The sequence below is a fragment of the Pelecanus crispus genome, chromosome 5 (assembly GCF_030463565.1).
Source record: "Pelecanus crispus isolate bPelCri1 chromosome 5, bPelCri1.pri, whole genome shotgun sequence".
NCBI lineage: Eukaryota > Metazoa > Chordata > Aves > Pelecaniformes > Pelecanidae > Pelecanus > Pelecanus crispus.
Genome location: NC_134647.1, coordinates 56,874,747 through 56,894,344, shown reverse-complemented (window position 1 = coordinate 56,894,344; position 19,598 = coordinate 56,874,747). Strand labels below are relative to the sequence as shown.

The following is a 19,598-nucleotide window of genomic DNA, read 5'->3' as shown; positions in this document are numbered from 1 at the left end:
GTTTTAGTTACTGCTGAGCAGTGCTTACACAGAGTCAAGGCCTCTTCTGCTTCTCACACCACCCCACCAGCAAGTAGGCTGGGGGTGCACAAGAAGTTGGGAGAGGACACAGCTGGGACAGCTGACCCCAGCTGACCAAAGGGATATTCCATGCCACATGACATCATGCTCAGCATATAAACCTGGGGGAAGAAGGAGGAAAGGGGGATGTTCGGAGTGATGGTGTTTGTCTTCCCAAGTAACCGTCACATGTGATGGAGCCCTGCTTTCCTGGAGATGGCTGAACACCTGCCTGCCGATAGGAAGTAGTGAACAAATTCCTTGTCTTCCTTTGTTTGCGTGCACAGCTTTTGCTTTACCTGTTACACTGTCTTTATCTCAACCCATGAGTTTTCTCACTTTTACTCTCCTGATTCTCTCCTGCATCCTATTGTGGGGGGAGTGAGCAAGCAGCTGTGTGGTGCTTAGTTGCCAGCTGGGGTTAAACCACAACAGTGCTGAAAAATATTCTACAACAGGAGTATCAATGCACTTCCAATTGAAGGTTCTTGTAAATGAAAAAAAAAAAACAAAAAACCACCAAAAAAACCCAAACAACAAAACCACAAACCCAAATGAACAAAACAACAAAAACCACCAAACCTGTAGCCAGGAAAAAATCCACCATTATTTAATTTCAGCAAGGGGAGCTACAAAACAATGAAGATGCTATCAAAAGATAATTAAAAGCAGCATCTAAAAGGGCAGAATGCAAGTGTCATGAAAACTTCTAAAGATGTTAGAACACTACATCACTGGAGACTTCAAAAAAAAAAATCCTGGAACAGTTCTATAAAGCAAAAAAGGCTATTTGAAGTAAAAAGCAAACTTCAGAATCAGAAAATGTGTTCAAAAGGAGAAACAGTAAATACTCCATAAATATAGTTAAGATTACCACCATCCACATCGAATTTTGAGGAGCATCTTGCTGAAGGAAACGGTACTTTTTTCAAACGCATCAAAACCACAGGAGACCTGACAGAAGGCTGAGAAGGATCATAGAGTCTTTTTGCTGTGGCCTGATCTTCCTAGTGTTTTCCTTTTGCATCTTAAGCTATCTCTGCATCTTTGTTTACTACAGAGAACACTGGGAAAGTTCATACACAGGAGTTTTTCTCTGCGGAGAAGAAAGCTTGAGGAGCTGCCTCAGACTGAAGCAATCTTAAGAAAGAAACAATAAAATTGACCTTTTGGAATGCTCACACTTTTGCTACCATTCACTCAGGAGTTCTAAAGGAATTCAGATATTAAGAAGTCAGACACAATATGGTATGTAAACTGTTGAAGTCAATTTTGTTTTTAAACATTCTAGGAGGATTCAAGAGACTGCAGATAAATCTATACCAAGCAGAGAATGAAAATTTACAACAAAAAGAACTGTTAGCAATTCAAGTATCATACAGAAAAGTCAAAATGGAACTTGCAGAGGGGCATCATGCTTCCCTGATCAAAATTCTTTAAATGAACAGGCAAGTAGATAAGGACTGATCTGCCCCAGAGAACATATCTGAGCTTCCTAAAAACTTTTGAGGTCTTCACAAAGGTTCTTAAAGGAAGAAAAAAAAAAATCAACGAAAAAACCCTCCCAATCAACCTACAAACAAACAAAAAACACTGAGCTGTCCTGGGATAAATCACAGCCCCGGGTAACAAGTGATGTTTTCCCATCTACTTACTCTCACTGTTACTTGTACAAAAATATAAACATTAATATTCGATGATTTCTGTCCATGCTATCAAGAATGCTCCTGCAATCCTGCGCAAACAGAAATAAAGACTTGCTATTACACCTGTTATATTCATCAAGGCTAGTCAACGTAACTGCATGCTGGAGGCCAAGAACAAACTTGATCTCTTATTTCTTGTCTTTCTCCGCATGTTAGGTTTTGCTTAAAATCACTACCTCATCTCACTATTATTACAAGGATACTACAATAAAACATTCAACTCTCTCCCTAGTATCTTTGCAAGTTTCCCTTGGAAGACATGTAAATATATGGATGCTATGAATGATTCGTTAAAGGAGGAAAAGCTACCCAGATTCCTTCAGTACAAATGCTTCCCATGACTAAAACGTTAAAAGGCTTACCAATTTATCAACTGTTCAGCAGTAAGAACGACAAATCTCACAGACTTAAAGAAGCAACACTCACTCTGCACATAGCATGCAGGTACGTGCCATATACCTAGTAGTCACCCCATAATTCATGAATGAAATTATTCTACCACTAATGCCATGAGACCAGGTTGTGAAAATGAGTGCTATGTAAAATACTGTTAAAAATAAGACAAATAAAAACTGGGGCTTCATTTACTTCTGAACATTATTTACCTGTGACAGTACTTAAAGAAGTAGCGAAGACAAAGGATGCAATCTGACAGTAACCTTGGGAAAACACACATTTGCAATCTTTTAGAAATGGGCTTACTGCTTCCTTGAGAAATTTATTGCCAAGTATCACTGCAATAAAAAAGCCCAAACGTCCAAAAAGTAAGCTGTCAGCTGTGCTTGCAACCATGTTCTGGATGGCACATAACCAAGTGCAGCTAAAGACATGGGTTAAAGGACCATGAAGGAACAAAAATATATAGAAAAGCCTCCTCATGGTAACACTTTCTGGTTTTGTTCATTTTGGCATTTTCTCTCCTTACTTTGGTGTTTTCCACAGCTTAGCAGCCTTTGAACTTTCAATGTACACATGTTGCTACTTCTATCAGCTACTCTCCACTTTTGTCTGTTTCAAACCCACAGGTACTTTCATACAGCCCTCCCAATTGTAGGGCTCAAGCCAGCTTTGTTTAAGAGGAATTAAGCAATTACTTGGTATCTTTTAAATTGCTGAAGCAATTATTTTGAGATACATTTTAGGCTTACCGTAATAAGGTAAGAATGAACTCTTCTGTCACTGTTGCCAAGAGCCCTCCAAAGCCTACCTTCACCTAGAACACTAAGCATAATACCCCCAGCCATCTATAGTTAACAAGCTAGAGATACAGAAAAGAGAAAATGCAGTTTGTCATTTGGGTCATAAAAATAGCTTGGCATCTAGAGCATTACCTTGCCTGTGCTTTGTAAGATTGTTGTTCTTGTCCTCCATACTCTCTCCCTGCTGACAATATCTCTGGTTACATCCACTTCCGCATCAACAAAACTTCTCTGTTTAAGAGCAGTTATGTCATCATCCAGATCAGTTTTGATAGTGGATCGTTTCTTTGCCATGATTTTTGCTTTGATAGCAGCAATTTTTTCCACTGACATGGCTTCAGACAAGGACCTAAATGAGCAAAAATAACAGAAGAGACTGAATAATTACACAAACAATTCTTCTGAAAGAATTTGTGAATAAGTAACTTGATCCTGCTTAAAGTTTATGGTTATGCAATAAATCATAAAATAATCACCTTACATATATTTGAAGATTACGTGAGCTTGGCATTGCTGTTTTGGGCATCAGAATCAAATTTCTGACAAGGGACTCCATCCCAGTATTAGCACAAAAACCATCAAAAAATCCCAACTACAACAAGCAGAAGTAAAGACTGCAAACACAAAGCATCAGGACTAACACTTCCATTTAACAACATCACCTGAATTTCAGCTCCCCGTTATTTTTAGCGGATTACAATTTTGTGTCCAGTCAATCAATCCCTGGCTGCTCTAAGGCTTTCAAAGCATTAATCTAAATTTCAGCCGAGGTGCTGTTACATGGACTTGGCCGCTTGGAAGATGTGTTACCTTTTCCGAGCATGTAGGCCAAACAAACAAGGGACAGTAGTAACTTTGTCCACATTAATCTGTGTTTGAGCTAGCTCAGTTCAGTCCAAGAGTGCAACATCTTTATCTGTTTGCTTTTAATTGTAAACACAGAATATGGTTGCCAAAGAGCGAGCCCTATTGTTTTGCAGGTGAGCTGAAGAAAAACAAAAAAAAAAGGACTGAATTGCACAATCCTAACTGCACATACCCAATTCAATTTTACATGATTTCTTTTTTTGAGGTTACACTGAAAAATTAATACAAATCCTGGTTGTGAAGTATTCTCCTTTCACAACTAAGCTACTGGAAAGGAAACTTTTTTGTGTTGCTCTTAAAGTAACAACAGTGACAAGCACAGAGTTCAAACTCACTGCCTGCAAACATTACTTGTACTTTTAAAAGGGCAGTCTTTTACACCCAGCATTAAAAAAAAATCTGTAAATACAGAATACAAAGTAATTATGAAAGAATATTCAGTAATCCTCACTGCAGCAGTCTCATAGCTCCAAAACAAAAGTTGTGATACACTCAAGTTAGTATCTGGATTATTAGTTTATACAAAACAATGTGTGTACTTTTTAAGTTTTTGATCCTTAGACTTTCTGATTTTAAGTCATGTATGACAATCAGATTTCTTTTTTATCCTATAGTTTCTTCTTAAGTACACCTATATGACAGAGAGAGGAATAAGGTATTCAAAAGATGTATTTATTCATGTGGTTAGACATAATTATGGACTCTACAAATGCCTCACTTAGCTATATTAATTGTTGCAAGGCTAACTGATAAATTTAATCCCAGTAAGGGGCAGACAAGCATTCATGGTATTATTTATGCTCAAGAAATAAACTTCAAGAATGCAGTTGGACTAGCAAGTGAAACTACTTGTTTGCAAAATCCAGTGCAGACAAAGCAGTACATTCATTCATATTCATACACCTGAACGGCACAAAGCATAATTCCCACTTCATATTATGAGACCTAACACACTAAAGAAATTAAGCAGATTTTTATTTTAAGGCTTTATAACCTTTATTTTAAGGCTTCTGAACTCAGGTATTTGAAAATGAACTACTAGAGTCTGGTACCCTATAAGTCCCAGATCTTAGTAGCATCAACAAGGTCCTGGAATAGTTTCATTTCTGCCTGGCTTTGGGAAGATACGGTGTAAGACTCAAAACCAGCTGTCATGCTCTGTAAAATTCTGGATGGATACAACAGAAAAGGAAAGGTGATGGGCAAGTTTTTAAGCACGTGAATACTGATTACTACTTATGGCAATGACAGTGCATTATCTTCTGGCAGTCTACTGGCCTCTTCGGAGGCAAGAAGCTCACCTCTGTAGGGACTCAAACAGAGGCTGGGTTACCCTTTGATCTGTTCTCACAATGTTTTCCTCCTTTTGCATGCAAGACATTCCTCAGTACAGGATATTTTTCTTTGAAATACAGAGAAATAATCTCGCAGAACTCTCGCAGTTCTGCTCGTTGTATTTGACTGCTTAGGTAAACACCATGGCAGAAATAAGCAGAAATGGCAGACTTTGTGAGAGCAAGAGACAACTGCCTGCTCACTTCTCAAGACAAAGCAAATCTCATGCCATGACATCTGAACTTCCACTCAAGAACAAGAGTCTGACCAGGCATGAAGTTCTGCCTCCTCAAGCATTACTGATGATAGTACCCAAGAGAGGGAGACTTCCACTGAGAGCTGTTGGACAGAAGTAAAACCAGGTGTCCTGAACAGCACAAGAATTGTTATCAGTCCTTTAATTCAGCCTTATCCATAAGAAAAAGAAGTATTCCTACCTGATCTGCTCCGTTTGCACGATACCTTCTTTATGTCCTTCCAACCGAGCTGCCAACCGCTCCTTGTCAAGGCGCACACACTCTTCATCCTAGTGGCAACAGTAGTGTTTAATTGTAATGTTTAATTTTTTGTGCATTTTCTTTAATAAATACAACTAAAGCTATTTAGAACTTTTTTTTTTAAACATTTGCAAGGACAATCTTTATTTCCAAGTATTTTTGAACTGTGCATTAGTGTTAACTGTACAGCTATTGGAAATTTCCTCTCAAGAGCCACAATGTATAATCAGAATAATGAAAAGGAAAGTACCATTCCCTCATAAAGAGCCTTGCTCAGACAACAATTCAGAACAATAGAAAAATCAGAGAACTTAAAGCTGGCGCACAATATACACTGAGGTAGGACAACACATATACATACGTACATATTTAGGGTAAATTCATCGGACACTCAAATTTGCCCAGATATTTAATCAGTGGCATTTTTAAATAAAAGAACTGCTCAGAACTGTTATATCTTGATGCAGAATTTTTATAAGTGGCATTCCTAGTAAATATAAAAACAAGTCAAGAGTAAAGAAGCCTCTAGTTACTCAAGCCAGGTTTGAGACAGGTGTGTAATTTAAGAAAGCAGTAGAGATGTAATTTAAGCCATCTTTTCAGCTTTTTAACACTGGTACCACTTGTGTTTAATCTGTCTTATTTCCCCACAAAACGTAAATCAGCATCAAGCCTGGCCTATTGCTAAAAGGTAGTTTGGAATGGCTGAAGCACAGCAAAACCAGTCATGTCCATGTACCAGGAGAGACATGGAATCTCTACACCGAAACAATCTCTGAATGACTTAAAACAGACTCTACAGACTCTGAGCTGCCAGAGCAGCAACAAAAAAAACAAACAGAAGTGGCATAAGTTCATTAGGCTCATATGCAGAATTCTAGATTCTCTGAACCATGATGGTAAAGATCTGCAGTTTCAAAACATACTGGCATCACAACCACATAGGGTCACATAGAACAAAAATCTATGGATAACCAATAGGTCATCTCACAGCAATCATATGCTCATGTGCCATTAAGAATGCATAAGGTTTTTATGATTGTTATGCAGTTATGGCTACGCACAAACAATGTTCAAATCCAATTCTGGAATAAGGGAATTTATGTATTTTGATAACATTTCTTCTAAGAAGAAATCTAAAGCTTCAGTACTCTGAAAATATATACAGCCAGATTTATAATAACTCAGAGGAGACTAGATGAACATGGGTTTAACTAGACATATTGCTTCTATTCAAGATGTACTTGTGAAAATACACTGTTAAATTAATTACCTAAGACACAACTTCACAAAATAGTAATTACAGGGACAGTTTCATATACTACTACAAAGAGACTAAAACAGCAGGTAAAACAAATAAGTATCCATTGATACAGATAAGACTGGCAATTAAGTTGTAATGCCAACTCATAGATGGCAAGTAACCATAATCAGTCATTAAACAGCACTTTTATTCCAATCCATAGGTCTTAGCAGAGAGGTTATAATGCAACAGGTACTTAGAGATATATGGCCAGGCTTTCTCCTTTCATACTACAACATATATCTAGCAACTAAAATTCCAAGTTTAAATCAAAGGCTTAAATTCTAACTCCTTCCACCTCATGTTCACACTAACAGAAGTACTTAGAAGTACTGTGTGCACCCAGAGGATAAAGTAGCCCAACTGAATTGCTACAAAAACAGATAAATACTGTAATTTACCAGCACCCCCAATTTGTATTGATGACAGTTACTGTCATTACCTCTATTCTTGGTTTCTTTGCTTCTGCTAATATTTCATCTGCTGCTCTTTTAACTACAAGAAAAAGAGGACATTAAAAATGCAAGATTGTAGCAGACTTCCATAAAATAAACCTCAAAGTTATTTTTTTAGCTAAACTGTACCTTGAGTGGACCGTTGAAGACCAATTTCAAGTGGAGCACTTCTGTCTATGCTTGAGGAGGTTGCTGTAATCAAACACAACATTTCGTTTAAGTACAAAACATTTGCAAATGTTTTTTAAATGTTATTTAAGTATAAAAGGAAGAAGGACAACAGATAAATTGCAAGAACGGAAATTCTAACTAGATATTAGGTAACAAAGGCAGTCAAACGCTAGACCTGGAGATATTCAGAACCTGACTGAATATGAAGTTAGATCAGGTTGCTCAGGGTCATTTGGCCCTTCTTTGAAAAGGGAATTGAACCAGATGACCTGCTGTGGTCCCTTCCAACCTAAATTAGTCAGTGATTCTATGATCTGTATATACCACATAACAGAGTCACAAAGATAATTACTTTATAACCTGGAATCAAGATCTACTGGTTTGTGCAGTTTTTGGAATAAAGACAACCTGCTGGTCCCTTTAAAATATATATAAAAAATAGTTTACTGCTCATATCGCAGAAATAATCTCATATTCCAGCATACTTAAAATTCTAAGACCACCTACAAAACCGAGCAACTTACAGAAGTAAGCCATATTTATCTTTCTCTCAGAGAAACCTCTTTCCTCTGACTATTGTTAACAAAAATGTTAAGATGATGGAATACCAGGCAAATCTGCCAGACTGACAAAGCAGTGATTTGATATATTTTAGTATACTGAAGATTTTATCCCACACACTCATTGCATCAAAATCAATGCACTACTGAACATTTCCCACAGTCTGAAGAACAAAAAATATAAATGATGTGCTGGTTTCGGCTGGGATAGAGTTGATTTTCTTCATAGTGGCTAGTACAGGGCTATGTTTTGGATTTGTGCTGAAAACAGTGTTGATAATAGAGCGATGTTTTAGCTATTGCTGAGCAGTGTTTACGCAGAGTCAAGACCTTTTCTGCTTCTCACACCACCCCACCAGCAAGTAGGCTGGGGGTGTACAAGAAGTTGGGAGAGGACACAGCTGGCCCCAACTGACCAAAGGGATATTCCACACTGTATGATGTCATGCTCAGCATATAAAACTGGGGAAAGAAGCAGGAAAGGGGGAACATTCCGAGCAATGGTGTTTGTCTTCCCAAGTAACCGTCACATGTGATGGAGCCCTGCTTTCCTGGAGATGGCTGAACACCTGCCTGCCGATGGGAAGTAGTGAACAAATTCCTTGTTTTCCTTTGCTTGCGTGTGCAGCTTTTGCTTTACCTGTTACACTGTCTTTATCTCAACCCATGAGTTTTCTCACTTTTACTCTTCTGATTCTTTCCCCCATCCCACCAGGTTGGAGTGAGCGAGCGCCCGTGTAGTGCTTAGTTCCTGGATGGGGTTAAACCACAACAACGCTAAGGATTCTAACACATAACTATTAACCAAAGGATGTTAACAACAACAACAAAGTACCTCACTTCTAAACAGGCATGTAGGAATGCAGTTCCTATCTAAGCGCCATAAAAATAGTTAATTTCAGAACAAAATTAAAAAATAAAAGAAATCCTAACTTTGTTTGAGAAGTTTGACTGTCATCTGCAGCTCCAAACTGACCATCGTTAACCATCTTTCCCCTCCTACCCCTTGCTTGTCCAATAAATATGAAGCAGTAAAGTGCATTATGTGTCTAAGTTAAAAGAAAGCATCACTCACATGTTTCCCCATTTAGGTATGCAAGCAAGTCTTTCCTATCAGGTCTTCTTACCACAGGAATGTTTTCAGTCTGAAAAGAGAGCAGACTTGACATTAAACTGTTATTCCCTCAGAAAGTCTCTTGCTGAAAATTTTTCACTTTTCCTAGAAACTACTCATTCACACAAAGACAGGAACATGTGTCCTACCTCCAAAGAAAGCGTAACTATCAAGCTTAAAAATACAATTACTTGCTAGAGAATGTTCAACTACAGAAAATGAAACATGTTGTCTGCTATAAAACTGAAAGGGGGGACAGTCTTTTTCCTCCTTCACTTCAAACTTGCAAATAGGATTAAGAACTAGCTTTTAACACACATGCTCCTCTGCCAGGAGCCATGTTGGTACACAGAAATAGAGTATTTCAATTTTGTTTTTCCAAGCCTGTATAACACACAGCACTGCTGTATCAGGTAATCATGTGGCACTGGGTAAGATGAAGCATGGGCTCATAGAAAGCAGTCAAATGGAAATCAAAAATACTTTCTCCTTCAGAGCTCCCCTATCTTTATTTGTACAGCTTATCTAGTAATTTCTTTAATTAGATTACATACTTCTGAGTCCACTCCAAAGGTATTCTGCTATACTTTTCTCTGTTTTGTAGATCCTTGCAATCTCAGGCACTAAAGGATCGTCTAGATTGGGATCCCACAACAGAGAACAGATGGACAAAAGTACTTTTGAAACAGTTAGTGCTGGAGACAGCTGTGACCATAGAACATCAAGAGAAATGCTGCCATTACTGTCAATATTTGGGTGGCAGACTTGTTGTAAAGGCAACCTGGTGGTTTGAAGGGATAATAGGTTGGGAAGTGAATTGTCAAGAAAAATACTCCACCTTGACAGGGACTGTTATTTGATCCCTCTGTAGAGGTGTTGTTTTAAACACACACACACTCTGTTGCATATCTTTTTCCCTTTCCCCAGCCAGATTCATACACTTAAATGCTACTATCGTTCCCTGAAAATAACTATGCACATATTACTTATCACAAACAAGACAAAATAAAATGTTATATGGTCTACTTACAGCAGCACGGCGGACATAAACAGGATGTGAAAGGTGCACATTATTGAGCAGGAACAAGATAGAATCCAAAGTGTAGTATTCCCTGGGTTGGCCCTCTTTCCCTGTCCTGTAAAATCATGAAACAAAGACTTTAACATTTAACCTGTCCATCTCTGTCTCAGGTACACACTTTTTCAGCAAAGTTCTCTTTTCTTTCTGGATGACAAGTTCAAAAAGAAAGCGGTAGTATTATCAAGCAACTGCCAAACTAGTGAACTATCAATCATGTTAACAAATATGAGTGAGGGATATATGTTCTTGCAGCCTCTTTACTGATCAAAAATAAGAGCTAGATGGGTTGTAAAATATACAAGAAGCAAGACTTGGGAAACCATAAGAACACATTCTCCCACATCTGAAACATATTTATTCTGATTATCAAAGGAACCACCTACCTTATTTGGGACAGCTAGAGGGACATAACTGAACTGCAAATGAAAAAAAATAGTACTACATGCTCTTCAGGTATAACAGGACAGAATTTTCACCACTAGAGGAGTACAGTCAAGAACTCAGAATATACAAATTCTGTGAAGTCTAAAGAGCCAAAGGTTCAAAATGGTGCTGAAAGGTCAAAGTAAGGAGTGACTAGAAACTAACTGCACACAGAACCAACAAAACCAAAACAGACTCCAAAATCACAATGAACTCCCACACTGAAGTCAGACCACTTCAGAGCAACATTACAGCATCAAGTTTAATCTCAGCTTCAAAACAGCTTGTTTGAAAGAGATGCCTTTTAAGTCTAAAAAGGAATCTGTTCTGTGTAACAATTTGAAAAAAAACAATCCCCCAAAACAAGGCCAAACAAAAAAATGCAGTTTCAGCTTGGCTCCACGTGCATCGAACATAATTCCCTCCTCACACACATGTTCACCCCTTTATGCTGTTACTAGAAGATTTTGTAGGGCTAGCAATGCCTGTCCCAGTTGCAAAACAAAACCTGCTCCCTAAATACTTCAACTGCTCTGAGAAACAGACCTTTCCATCAGTTTCACAGCCCTCAGTGGGACCAGGAAATCAAGGAGAGCAGCAACTCCACTGCCCAGACCTGGGACCTGCCAGACCCTGCCTCCTAGAAGGACAGGGCTCCACCACACTGCCCAGTCCACGTCCCCAACCAGCCGGCTCACCTCAAAGCCCGAAGATGATGACCCACCAGAAGAACAGGCCAAAACCATAAAATTTAAGACTGGCACAGAATTTTGATCAACCTGGGATTTCAGGAAAAAATACTTTCATTAAAACCATAAGAAGGAGTTTTCCCTCCAAGTACAGTGGCTTTACTCATGGCTCACCATCAGCATCGAAACACTCAGCACTGAAGTGCCAAGCTCACGGGGGGAAGGGAGAGAAAATAAGAAATACTCAGCCGTAACTTTTTTTTAACCTGAAAGAGCTACACAATCATCTACTAAATGCAACGGACATGTGAGTCTGTTTTCTCCATACTGTGGATATAACGCCACTACTGCTTTTCTTGCAATTATTTTTCTGAAATTATCTAGATCGAAAGTGTCCAATAACCTGTTCAGAACTCAGTACTAGCAGTAAGGTTGAAAACATTACTTTCATAATGATGCCTGAGAAAATCAGTATACCTTTATTCATGCAGAGAAAAGCAATTTAAAATACAGGAAGAACGGTAGAATAAAGTATCTTTCTTTCACCATTTCTTCCTTCCAAAAACTTAGTCTGCATGGGGGGGTGGGGGAGTGCATGTATGTTTTGTTCCTGAAGAGGAAAGGGAAGAGACATAGTATCTTTCAACTGCTAAGAAGCCAAAAGTTGGCTTCATAATTACAGCCAACAGAACTGGATTCCTCAGCAAGGAATCGTTTGAGTATTTTACTGTTTCACTGCTATCTTTGATAAGGTGGTGTCTAAACATATTCACAACACTGGTAGAAACAAAAGCTTCCTCCACATAGACTTGGCTCTGAAGTGAAGTCTATGTCACATGATGCAGTTGTCCCTTCATTTTCAAATGAACATTTTAGAGATTATCTCACTTCAGAATAACTCATTATTTCTTTGAAGTGTGTCATATCCACTGAATGTCATATAAAAAGTCCAGCCGGTCATCTATTCAAGTTTTTATTAAGCAATAAATGGCATAATTTAGAAAACAAGTACTGAATGGTTATCTGTTAATTTGAAAATACAGTATTACAAAGCCACAGGCAATGCCAAAGCTCAGCAGGGCACAGCTGGTACTTCATCACTTAAACCACACACACAAGAAATCCCCATGCTCATTATGGTTGTAAGAGGATGTTTTACTGGGAGGACAAGATATTGCACATTAAAAGGAAAGCGTCAGATGGACAAGCAGTTGTACGCAAGGAGAAAATTTAAGTCTAAACTGACATTTCAGCATCAGGTTTTGTTCCTTTCAGGTTTTCCAGACAGAAAGAACCTGCCCAATAAACAGAGAACTAAAAGCAAGCTGATCTGAATGTAGCTTACTTCACTCAGTTTACAGACATCCAAAGAAACAAAAGAAATTAATTCTCTTATTTTCCATATTTACTAATGGCATCAATTACTTAAGAAAAAAAGTAAAATCTTAAGATTCAGACCTCAAAAAGCCTAGTAATTATATTTTTGCTTTAATAGCTATTAAGAGTTGTATCTCTTAATAAAACTTCAGCTTAAAAGCTGGAGAAAATGTTCACGTAATGCAAGACAAAGTTTCACCTGCTTGTTTTTAACACCAGAAATTTATTTCCAGCTCATCCATTCACCCTCAACCCGCGGGCGCCAGGAGTTTATTAATTTTTAACTGCTTTATTTCCTCTTTCATGTTTCAAAGCATGAATTTTTGTAGGGATAAAGGCCTGTGTCTCATCCACAAAAGAAAGCAGCAATCTTTAAAAATACAAGACTAGGCATGCAGAGTAACACACAAATTACAATGGCCATGACCAGCTGTTCACTGGTTAAAAACTTCTCAGCTGTGCATACAAACCCCTCTGCTGGGTAAACAAAGCAAGTAAGTTTCTCTGTTAGACTGATTCCTTCGGTTTTGAAACAGATTCTGTCACCACTCTTCAGGGGCCACAGATCAGCCATTAGATCAAAACACACAAAACACCTAAAACACCTCATCTTAGACCATCTAGGCTTCTTCATGAGCCAGCAGGGATATTCATATAATTATTAGCTGGAAACTAAACTGGATTTAAATTAATTTCTGCCTTCCCCCCCCCCCCCCCCCCCCCCCCCACCCGGTTACTTTTAACCTGGCTCAGTTCCTCAGACCAATTCACTGCTTGGCTGACACTTGTGCTAGCACAGAGAGAAGGCAGTGCAGGGCAGCGCTGCTGGCTTCTGCCAGCTTAGCTGCTCAAAGAGCCACAGTGTTAAATGCCTAGTGGGACTACTTCTAAATCTAGCAGGGACAGAATGCCACCACCACTGTCTGGACTTGCATTACTCTCTCCAGACTGGCAGTAGAGATGCAATTACAGTAACCATGCTGTGGACACCTAAAACAGAACTCAAGATTTGCTTCATGAAAGACCAAGCCACTAACAACCGCTCACTGAAAGTATAGTTTGGATCCTGTCAAGTGACCTGAATACAAAAGGTTTTGAATCTTAAAATTTTTTGAAAGTGCTCCTCATAAGTCCCTGTGTAAGCCTGGCAATTACATAAATTAACAGCTCCTAAACTGTGGTGCCAAAGCTATCAAGCATGGCTTGCAGAACTGGTCTCATTTTTACAGCGTCTTCAATTTAAAGATTAGGCACATGTAGTTCCACAGTGGTTCACAAGAAGTGTTGTGAACTGATAGCAATCTGATCCTACCAAAAGTTCAGAAGCCACTGGTCTGAACCAAGATTTACTAACTTACTTCAAACAAACAAACTCCAAATTCTACAACACATCTCTCACAAGAGGCAAGGACATAAACAGCTATTATGAGGTTACTGCTGCTGTTCTCAGAGTATCCTCTGTTCACCCACAGTTCCTTCCTGACCATGAAGATAAAACTGTCTTAATGTACATAATAAAGTTTTGCTCTCCAGCTGCTGTCTTTTTGTCTTTTGTTAACAATTTCTGGGCCTAATTCAAGCTCTCCTAAGCAGCAATAGAGTTAGGCTGGCATATCAGTTTCTCTGTTCCCTACGGAAGAGCAATGAAACTTGTCTGTCTGGTTAACCATTACTTGCTACTGCTTGGGAAAGGCAACTTGTAGCAAGGAAACCACCATAATTGTCTACACAGTCGCTCAGCAAAAATAGAACTAAGACTTTTCAAGAATTTTAAAACTAACTGCTTATGCAAATATTTTTCTTCCTCTTCAGTCTAGCTACCAGCATCCCCGACTCAGCCAGGAAGTACAAATAAATCCCAAATGAGATTCTGAAAGCTTAAGATAAGCAATGAAATAGCACATTTCTAGTTTTAAATTTAGTTTAAAAATTAGTCTAGTTTTAAAAGTAAAATCAGTTAAAGAGAAAAACATCTGTCTACAAGTTAACATAAACAAACAGGTTTCTTTCCTTTCTCTGTCAAATTAGAAGTCCAGATTTTGGAGCAATACTTACATTTACATCATAATTATGAAAACTAAAAAAAAAAAAAAAAACCTCTGGTCATAGACTGAACTACAAGAGTTTTTTTGAGAAATATGCAGGTTCTTCTATTTTTCCATCAAGCTTCACAGGAAAATGTACTCTCTTTAATCAGTACCTGAAACATTCGCTATCTGATATATATAACAATAAGCATTATTTTCTCTTGTGTTTAAGAAAGATGCATTGAAGTCCTTCTAGTTAGGACATTAAAAGCAAGCAGCTGCTAAATTCAGAGGAAAGGAGAATGAAGAACTCCCTTGCACTGTAAGCAACACATATCATATTAGAAAATTCAACCGGTACAAAACCTCATTTTCTGCAAGTTTTCTAAAAATAAGCATTTTACCTGATACAATCATTTAAGGAACAGAAACACTACGTGTTTATTACGCTGAGAACAACTAGGAAACAGCCTGCATCAGGTCCAGCCCAGGAAGAGGCCTCAGCCAGGAGCAGGCTGAGGAGGAGCAAAGCGCCTGCACGGTTCAACGGGGCTCGCAGGTAACTACGGAGAGCGCGTCGCTTTGGACCTCACCGACTTTCCGACGCCAGGACAAAGCTCCAGCGAAAGAGAAGTAGCCCACAGGAACTAACAGAGTAAAAACGTAACGCCTGCTTTTCGCACAAAACCCAGGAAGACTTGGAGAAGCTGCCTCCTGCCATCTCACGGCATGAGCCGGCCCCGCTGCGACCCCCCAGCCCCCCCGGGCCGCACGGCCAGGCCGAGCGCCGAGGAAAGGCCTCGCCCCGGCCCCGCCGCTCTTCTGGCCCAGGGCCGGGGCGCCGGCCGGCCGCTCGCCGGGCGGGGTGCTGGGAACCTTCCCGAAGGGACCGGCGAGACCTCCCTGCCCGACCGGGCTGCCGGCAGCGCAGGAGAGGGAGGAGGCATCGCCCCCACCCCCCGCCCGCCGCCGCCGCCAAGGGTGCCGGCCGCACGCCGCCGAGCGGGCCCCCGCTCCCCGGGCCCTTCCCTGCAACTTCGGGGCAACTTCTCCCTCCACCCCCCGCCGGTCCGCTCCCCGGACGAGCGGCCGCCCGCCGCCCGCCCCGGCCCTGCCGCTCACCCCCAGATGACATAGTTGGTCTTGACGTTCTTGGGCCAGGAGAACTCGCCGAAGATCACCTCGTCGCCCTTCACCACGATCTCCTTCTTCTGCGTGTTGTACTGCCGCAGCACGCTCAGCACGTCCGCCATCTTCGCTCCGGAGCCGCCGGCCGCCGCCGCTCCGCTCCGGCCCGGCCCCTCTGCCAGCCGCGCGAGGACCCCGCCGCCAGCCGCCAGGCCCCGGGCTGCCCGCCACGAGCGCCTGAGCGGCGCCGCTGCCGCCGCCGCCTGCAGGGGGCGACGCCGAACCCGTTGCCATGGAGCGACGCGGCCCCGCCCCCAGGGCGGCACCCGCCTGAGCGGGGCGGGGCACCGCCCCCTGCCGGTCGGGGAAGCCGAGGGGAGCGCCCGCCGCCATCACGGCGGCTCGGCCGGGGCGCCAGCGCCGGCGGCGGCGGCGGGGGGGGAAGGGAGGGTCAGGTCACGGACGCCGCCGGCAGAGGCGCTCCCAGAGCCGCTGCCAACGGCCGCGGCACGGCCACCCCCGCCAGGCGGCGGGAGCCTAAGGGCCGCGGCACCGCCCCCGGCCCGGGCTGGCCCGGCGGCCGTGTGCGGCAGCTGCGGGAGGGACCGCTGCCCGGCGCGGGTGGCTGAAGGGGCTTTTCACCACCGGTATGCTGGCCGCGCGGTCCCGATACCGTCAGTGTCACCGGCGCACGACACACCTATGGTGTCACGCTGACGTGCGCGAGGTGCGGAAAGCAGCACGCCTTTTTGACGTTAGGGCTGTTAAGAGTTTAGGTGGCAGCCCGTCAGCTGCAGCGCTGCTGCCCGGGACGGCACCGCCGCGGAAACGCCTCCAGAACACAGCGTAAAAGCTCCCAAAAGCTGCGCGCTCATCTCGCACGGCGGGTTAGAAAGACAGTCTGCTGGAACCTGGGTATGAAGGGGGGAAAGATAAGAGAGAAAAATCTCTGCTTTATCAATGGCAATGGGGAGGTTTAGGTTGGAAATTAGGAAAAATTTCTTCACGGGAAAGGGTAGTCAAGCATTGGAACAGGCTGCCCAGAGAGGTGGTGGAGTCACCATCCCTGGAAGTGTTCAAAAAACGGGTAGATGTGGCACTTGGGGACATGGTTTAGTCTAGTCTACCCTTGACTGGTTTAGTGTGGACTTGGTAGTGTAGGTTAATGGTTGGACTGGATGATCTTAAAGGTCTTTTCCAACCTAAACAATTCTATGATTCCATGAAAAATGCAGTTTAATTCTGACAAGAACAAGCCGTCAAAAGAGCATAGCAAAAAAGTAATTAGGAAAATATTTATTGTCTCTGCATCTGAAGAAGAAAAAATAGTAACACCACTGAGCAAATATTACTTTACCTGCAGAGTTCAGGGTTTCACCGAGCTCCGCTGGCACCATTTGCTCACCAGAGCAACTGGACGGCTGCAGCTGGCGGAGGCCTCCCTCTGCCAGGCACAGCTTTGCTCTCTCAGTGTTCCAGGTTCATTTCTTCCACTCAAGCATACAAAAACTGGAAGCGTAGTACCTCGCAGCACAGTCCCCTGGGGAATTCCAATTCTGGGATTTTAGGGCTGGAGGAAAGCTCTTATAATGGCTTATTCTAATCTTTGATGCTCAGAATTTTCTTAATGCTTTTCAACATTGGCAGAAAACGTTACCCTATTTTAAATCTGCAAAAGGCAAAACTGCATCATTTTTTCTTCCTGTAAGTAGCGTGCACTGAGACTGACAAAAGAGACTAAAAGTCAACAGCGTATATAATTTCCCGTTCCGAGATGTTAGTGGTATCACCATTTGTGATATCACATTTGCACAGCATGCTGAATATTGCAAGTATATTGATAACATTTCACATATGGTATCGAAATAGTCTAATACATAAATACACTACAACACCTAGTAACATGCTGAATTATACCAATTACTTCCAATATTTATTCTTCAACTGGTACAGAGTAACATTTATGTACTTAAGAGACAAACCCATAATGAATAAACAATATAATTTCTCAGACTGGATTTGGAGTGATTACTAGAGCTACAGCTCATGAAAAACTGGAATGAAACTTGAAATGCTTCCAGTGGGCCAAGTCCTGTTTCTACATCTCATGCAAAAACCCCACTGCATCACCTAAACCAGTGTTACCTCTGAAGAAACACATTCCATACATCTGCTAGACTACAAATCATACTTTCTTCAGCAAGATACAAAGTCATTATGTTACAAGGACACAAAAAAGCCATTCATTTTAATTATGCTGCGGTCTGTTGCTCAGTAAGCAGTGAATGATGCAGTACATAATCAGCCACAACACATGGCTGCAAGGAAATGTATTTTCACGTTTGAAGAAAACATCGCAGTCGTGGTTTAGTTTTTCATTCAAGGATGTCTTCATTAGAAGTTTTAAATGGGATTTTGCTTTGGAGATCATAGTGAGATTATTAACCAGTATTTTTTATCATTAAATCAGGATTTGATAAGAAATGTCAGAGAAACTATTTTCACATGGCATTGGATACAGGAGAGTTTATCAGCTTTATCACAGGAGATATTACCCGAAATGAGAAAGCATGTTACCATGCAGTAAAATGAAAGTATATCACATAGGTACAATGTTTCAATTGCGTTTTATGACTAGTTTAACAAAGCTGTAGTCTAGCAGGTTATGCTGATGTTTTGTGTGAAGTAAAAACTAAGTTGCAAAAAAAGTTTGACAATTTTACATCATGGGTAAGCTCATTAAGATTAATAACATTAGGAAAATTTGTTCAAGTCTTGTAATACAGGAGTAGGCTCTACCACGTCTAAATACACAGCATTCATTTTTATATGTAAGCGAGCAAAACCAAAACAGTACACGTTAGGTGATTTCCTTGCACTATTTTTTTGAAACATAGGGCTGAGTACTGAACAGTGATCCAGAGCAAAACCCTACAAAACTTATCCTCCCAACAAAGAGAAGGGCAGAGATGTTTCTGCAGTACCAAAATTCTTGTCTACATCCCAGTGGGGAGACTGAGGATATTCAATAGGTACACTCTGCCAAGGACATACATATTTCACCAGTGATCCAGGCTCCATACCAAGTTATGTGAGGGTGAAGCAAGAGAATATTGCTGAACAGCTCTTACCAGGCAGTCTGAGGAAAGAAAAGAAAAAACCAACACCCCCACATAACATAAAACCTCCAAATTCCTTAATTCTTTCGGAAGAGAAAATGAATTTTCCAGGAGTCACTGAAAACATTCCACATATTGCAGGATTAGTCAAACACACCGCAAGCATGAATTCCCAGATACCAGGATGAGTTCATTATCGTTCAACACATTGTTGTCTGGGAACGCTCCCGTTTTACGGGTAAGCGTCCGACTATTTCATAGTTTCATAGAATGCTTTTGGGTTGGAAGGGACCTTGAGAGATCATCGAGCCCACCCCCCCCTGCAGTGAGCAGGGATTGAACCTGTGAACTTGGCGTTATTAGCACCATGCTCTAACCAACTGAGCTAAAATTTGAATAACTGCAACGCAGGAAAGAAACGTAAAGAAAACCAGGCAACAGAAATGCTGGCAGAGAAGATTTAAAATGAGTTTTACATTTGACAAAG

At 41.2% G+C, this 19,598-nt stretch overlaps 2 protein-coding genes across 2 annotated transcripts in view; both read right to left on the bottom strand.

Annotated features, from left to right (window-relative positions):
- CDC73 (cell division cycle 73) overlaps positions 1–16,130 on the bottom strand; it is a 113,888-nt gene extending 97,758 nt beyond the window's left edge. Inside the window, exons 1-7 of the mRNA XM_075710888.1 lie at positions 15,987–16,130; positions 10,298–10,403; positions 9,229–9,298; positions 7,552–7,614; positions 7,410–7,462; positions 5,605–5,693; positions 3,098–3,314 (exon numbers count right to left, since the gene is read on the bottom strand). Of these exons, the coding sequence (XP_075567003.1) occupies positions 3,098–3,314; positions 5,605–5,693; positions 7,410–7,462; positions 7,552–7,614; positions 9,229–9,298; positions 10,298–10,403; positions 15,987–16,117 (729 nt within the window). The 5' untranslated portion in view covers positions 16,118–16,130. The remainder of the gene's footprint in view (positions 1–3,097; positions 3,315–5,604; positions 5,694–7,409; positions 7,463–7,551; positions 7,615–9,228; positions 9,299–10,297; positions 10,404–15,986) is intronic.
- On the bottom strand, positions 9,809–10,204 carry LOC142593527 (ubiquitin-conjugating enzyme E2 D2-like). The gene is given in 4 exon segments (XM_075710324.1): positions 9,809–9,864; positions 9,867–10,037; positions 10,040–10,132; positions 10,165–10,204. Coding segments are annotated over 4 exon segments (360 nt in total).
- Positions 16,131–19,598: the final 3,468 nt, after the last annotated feature.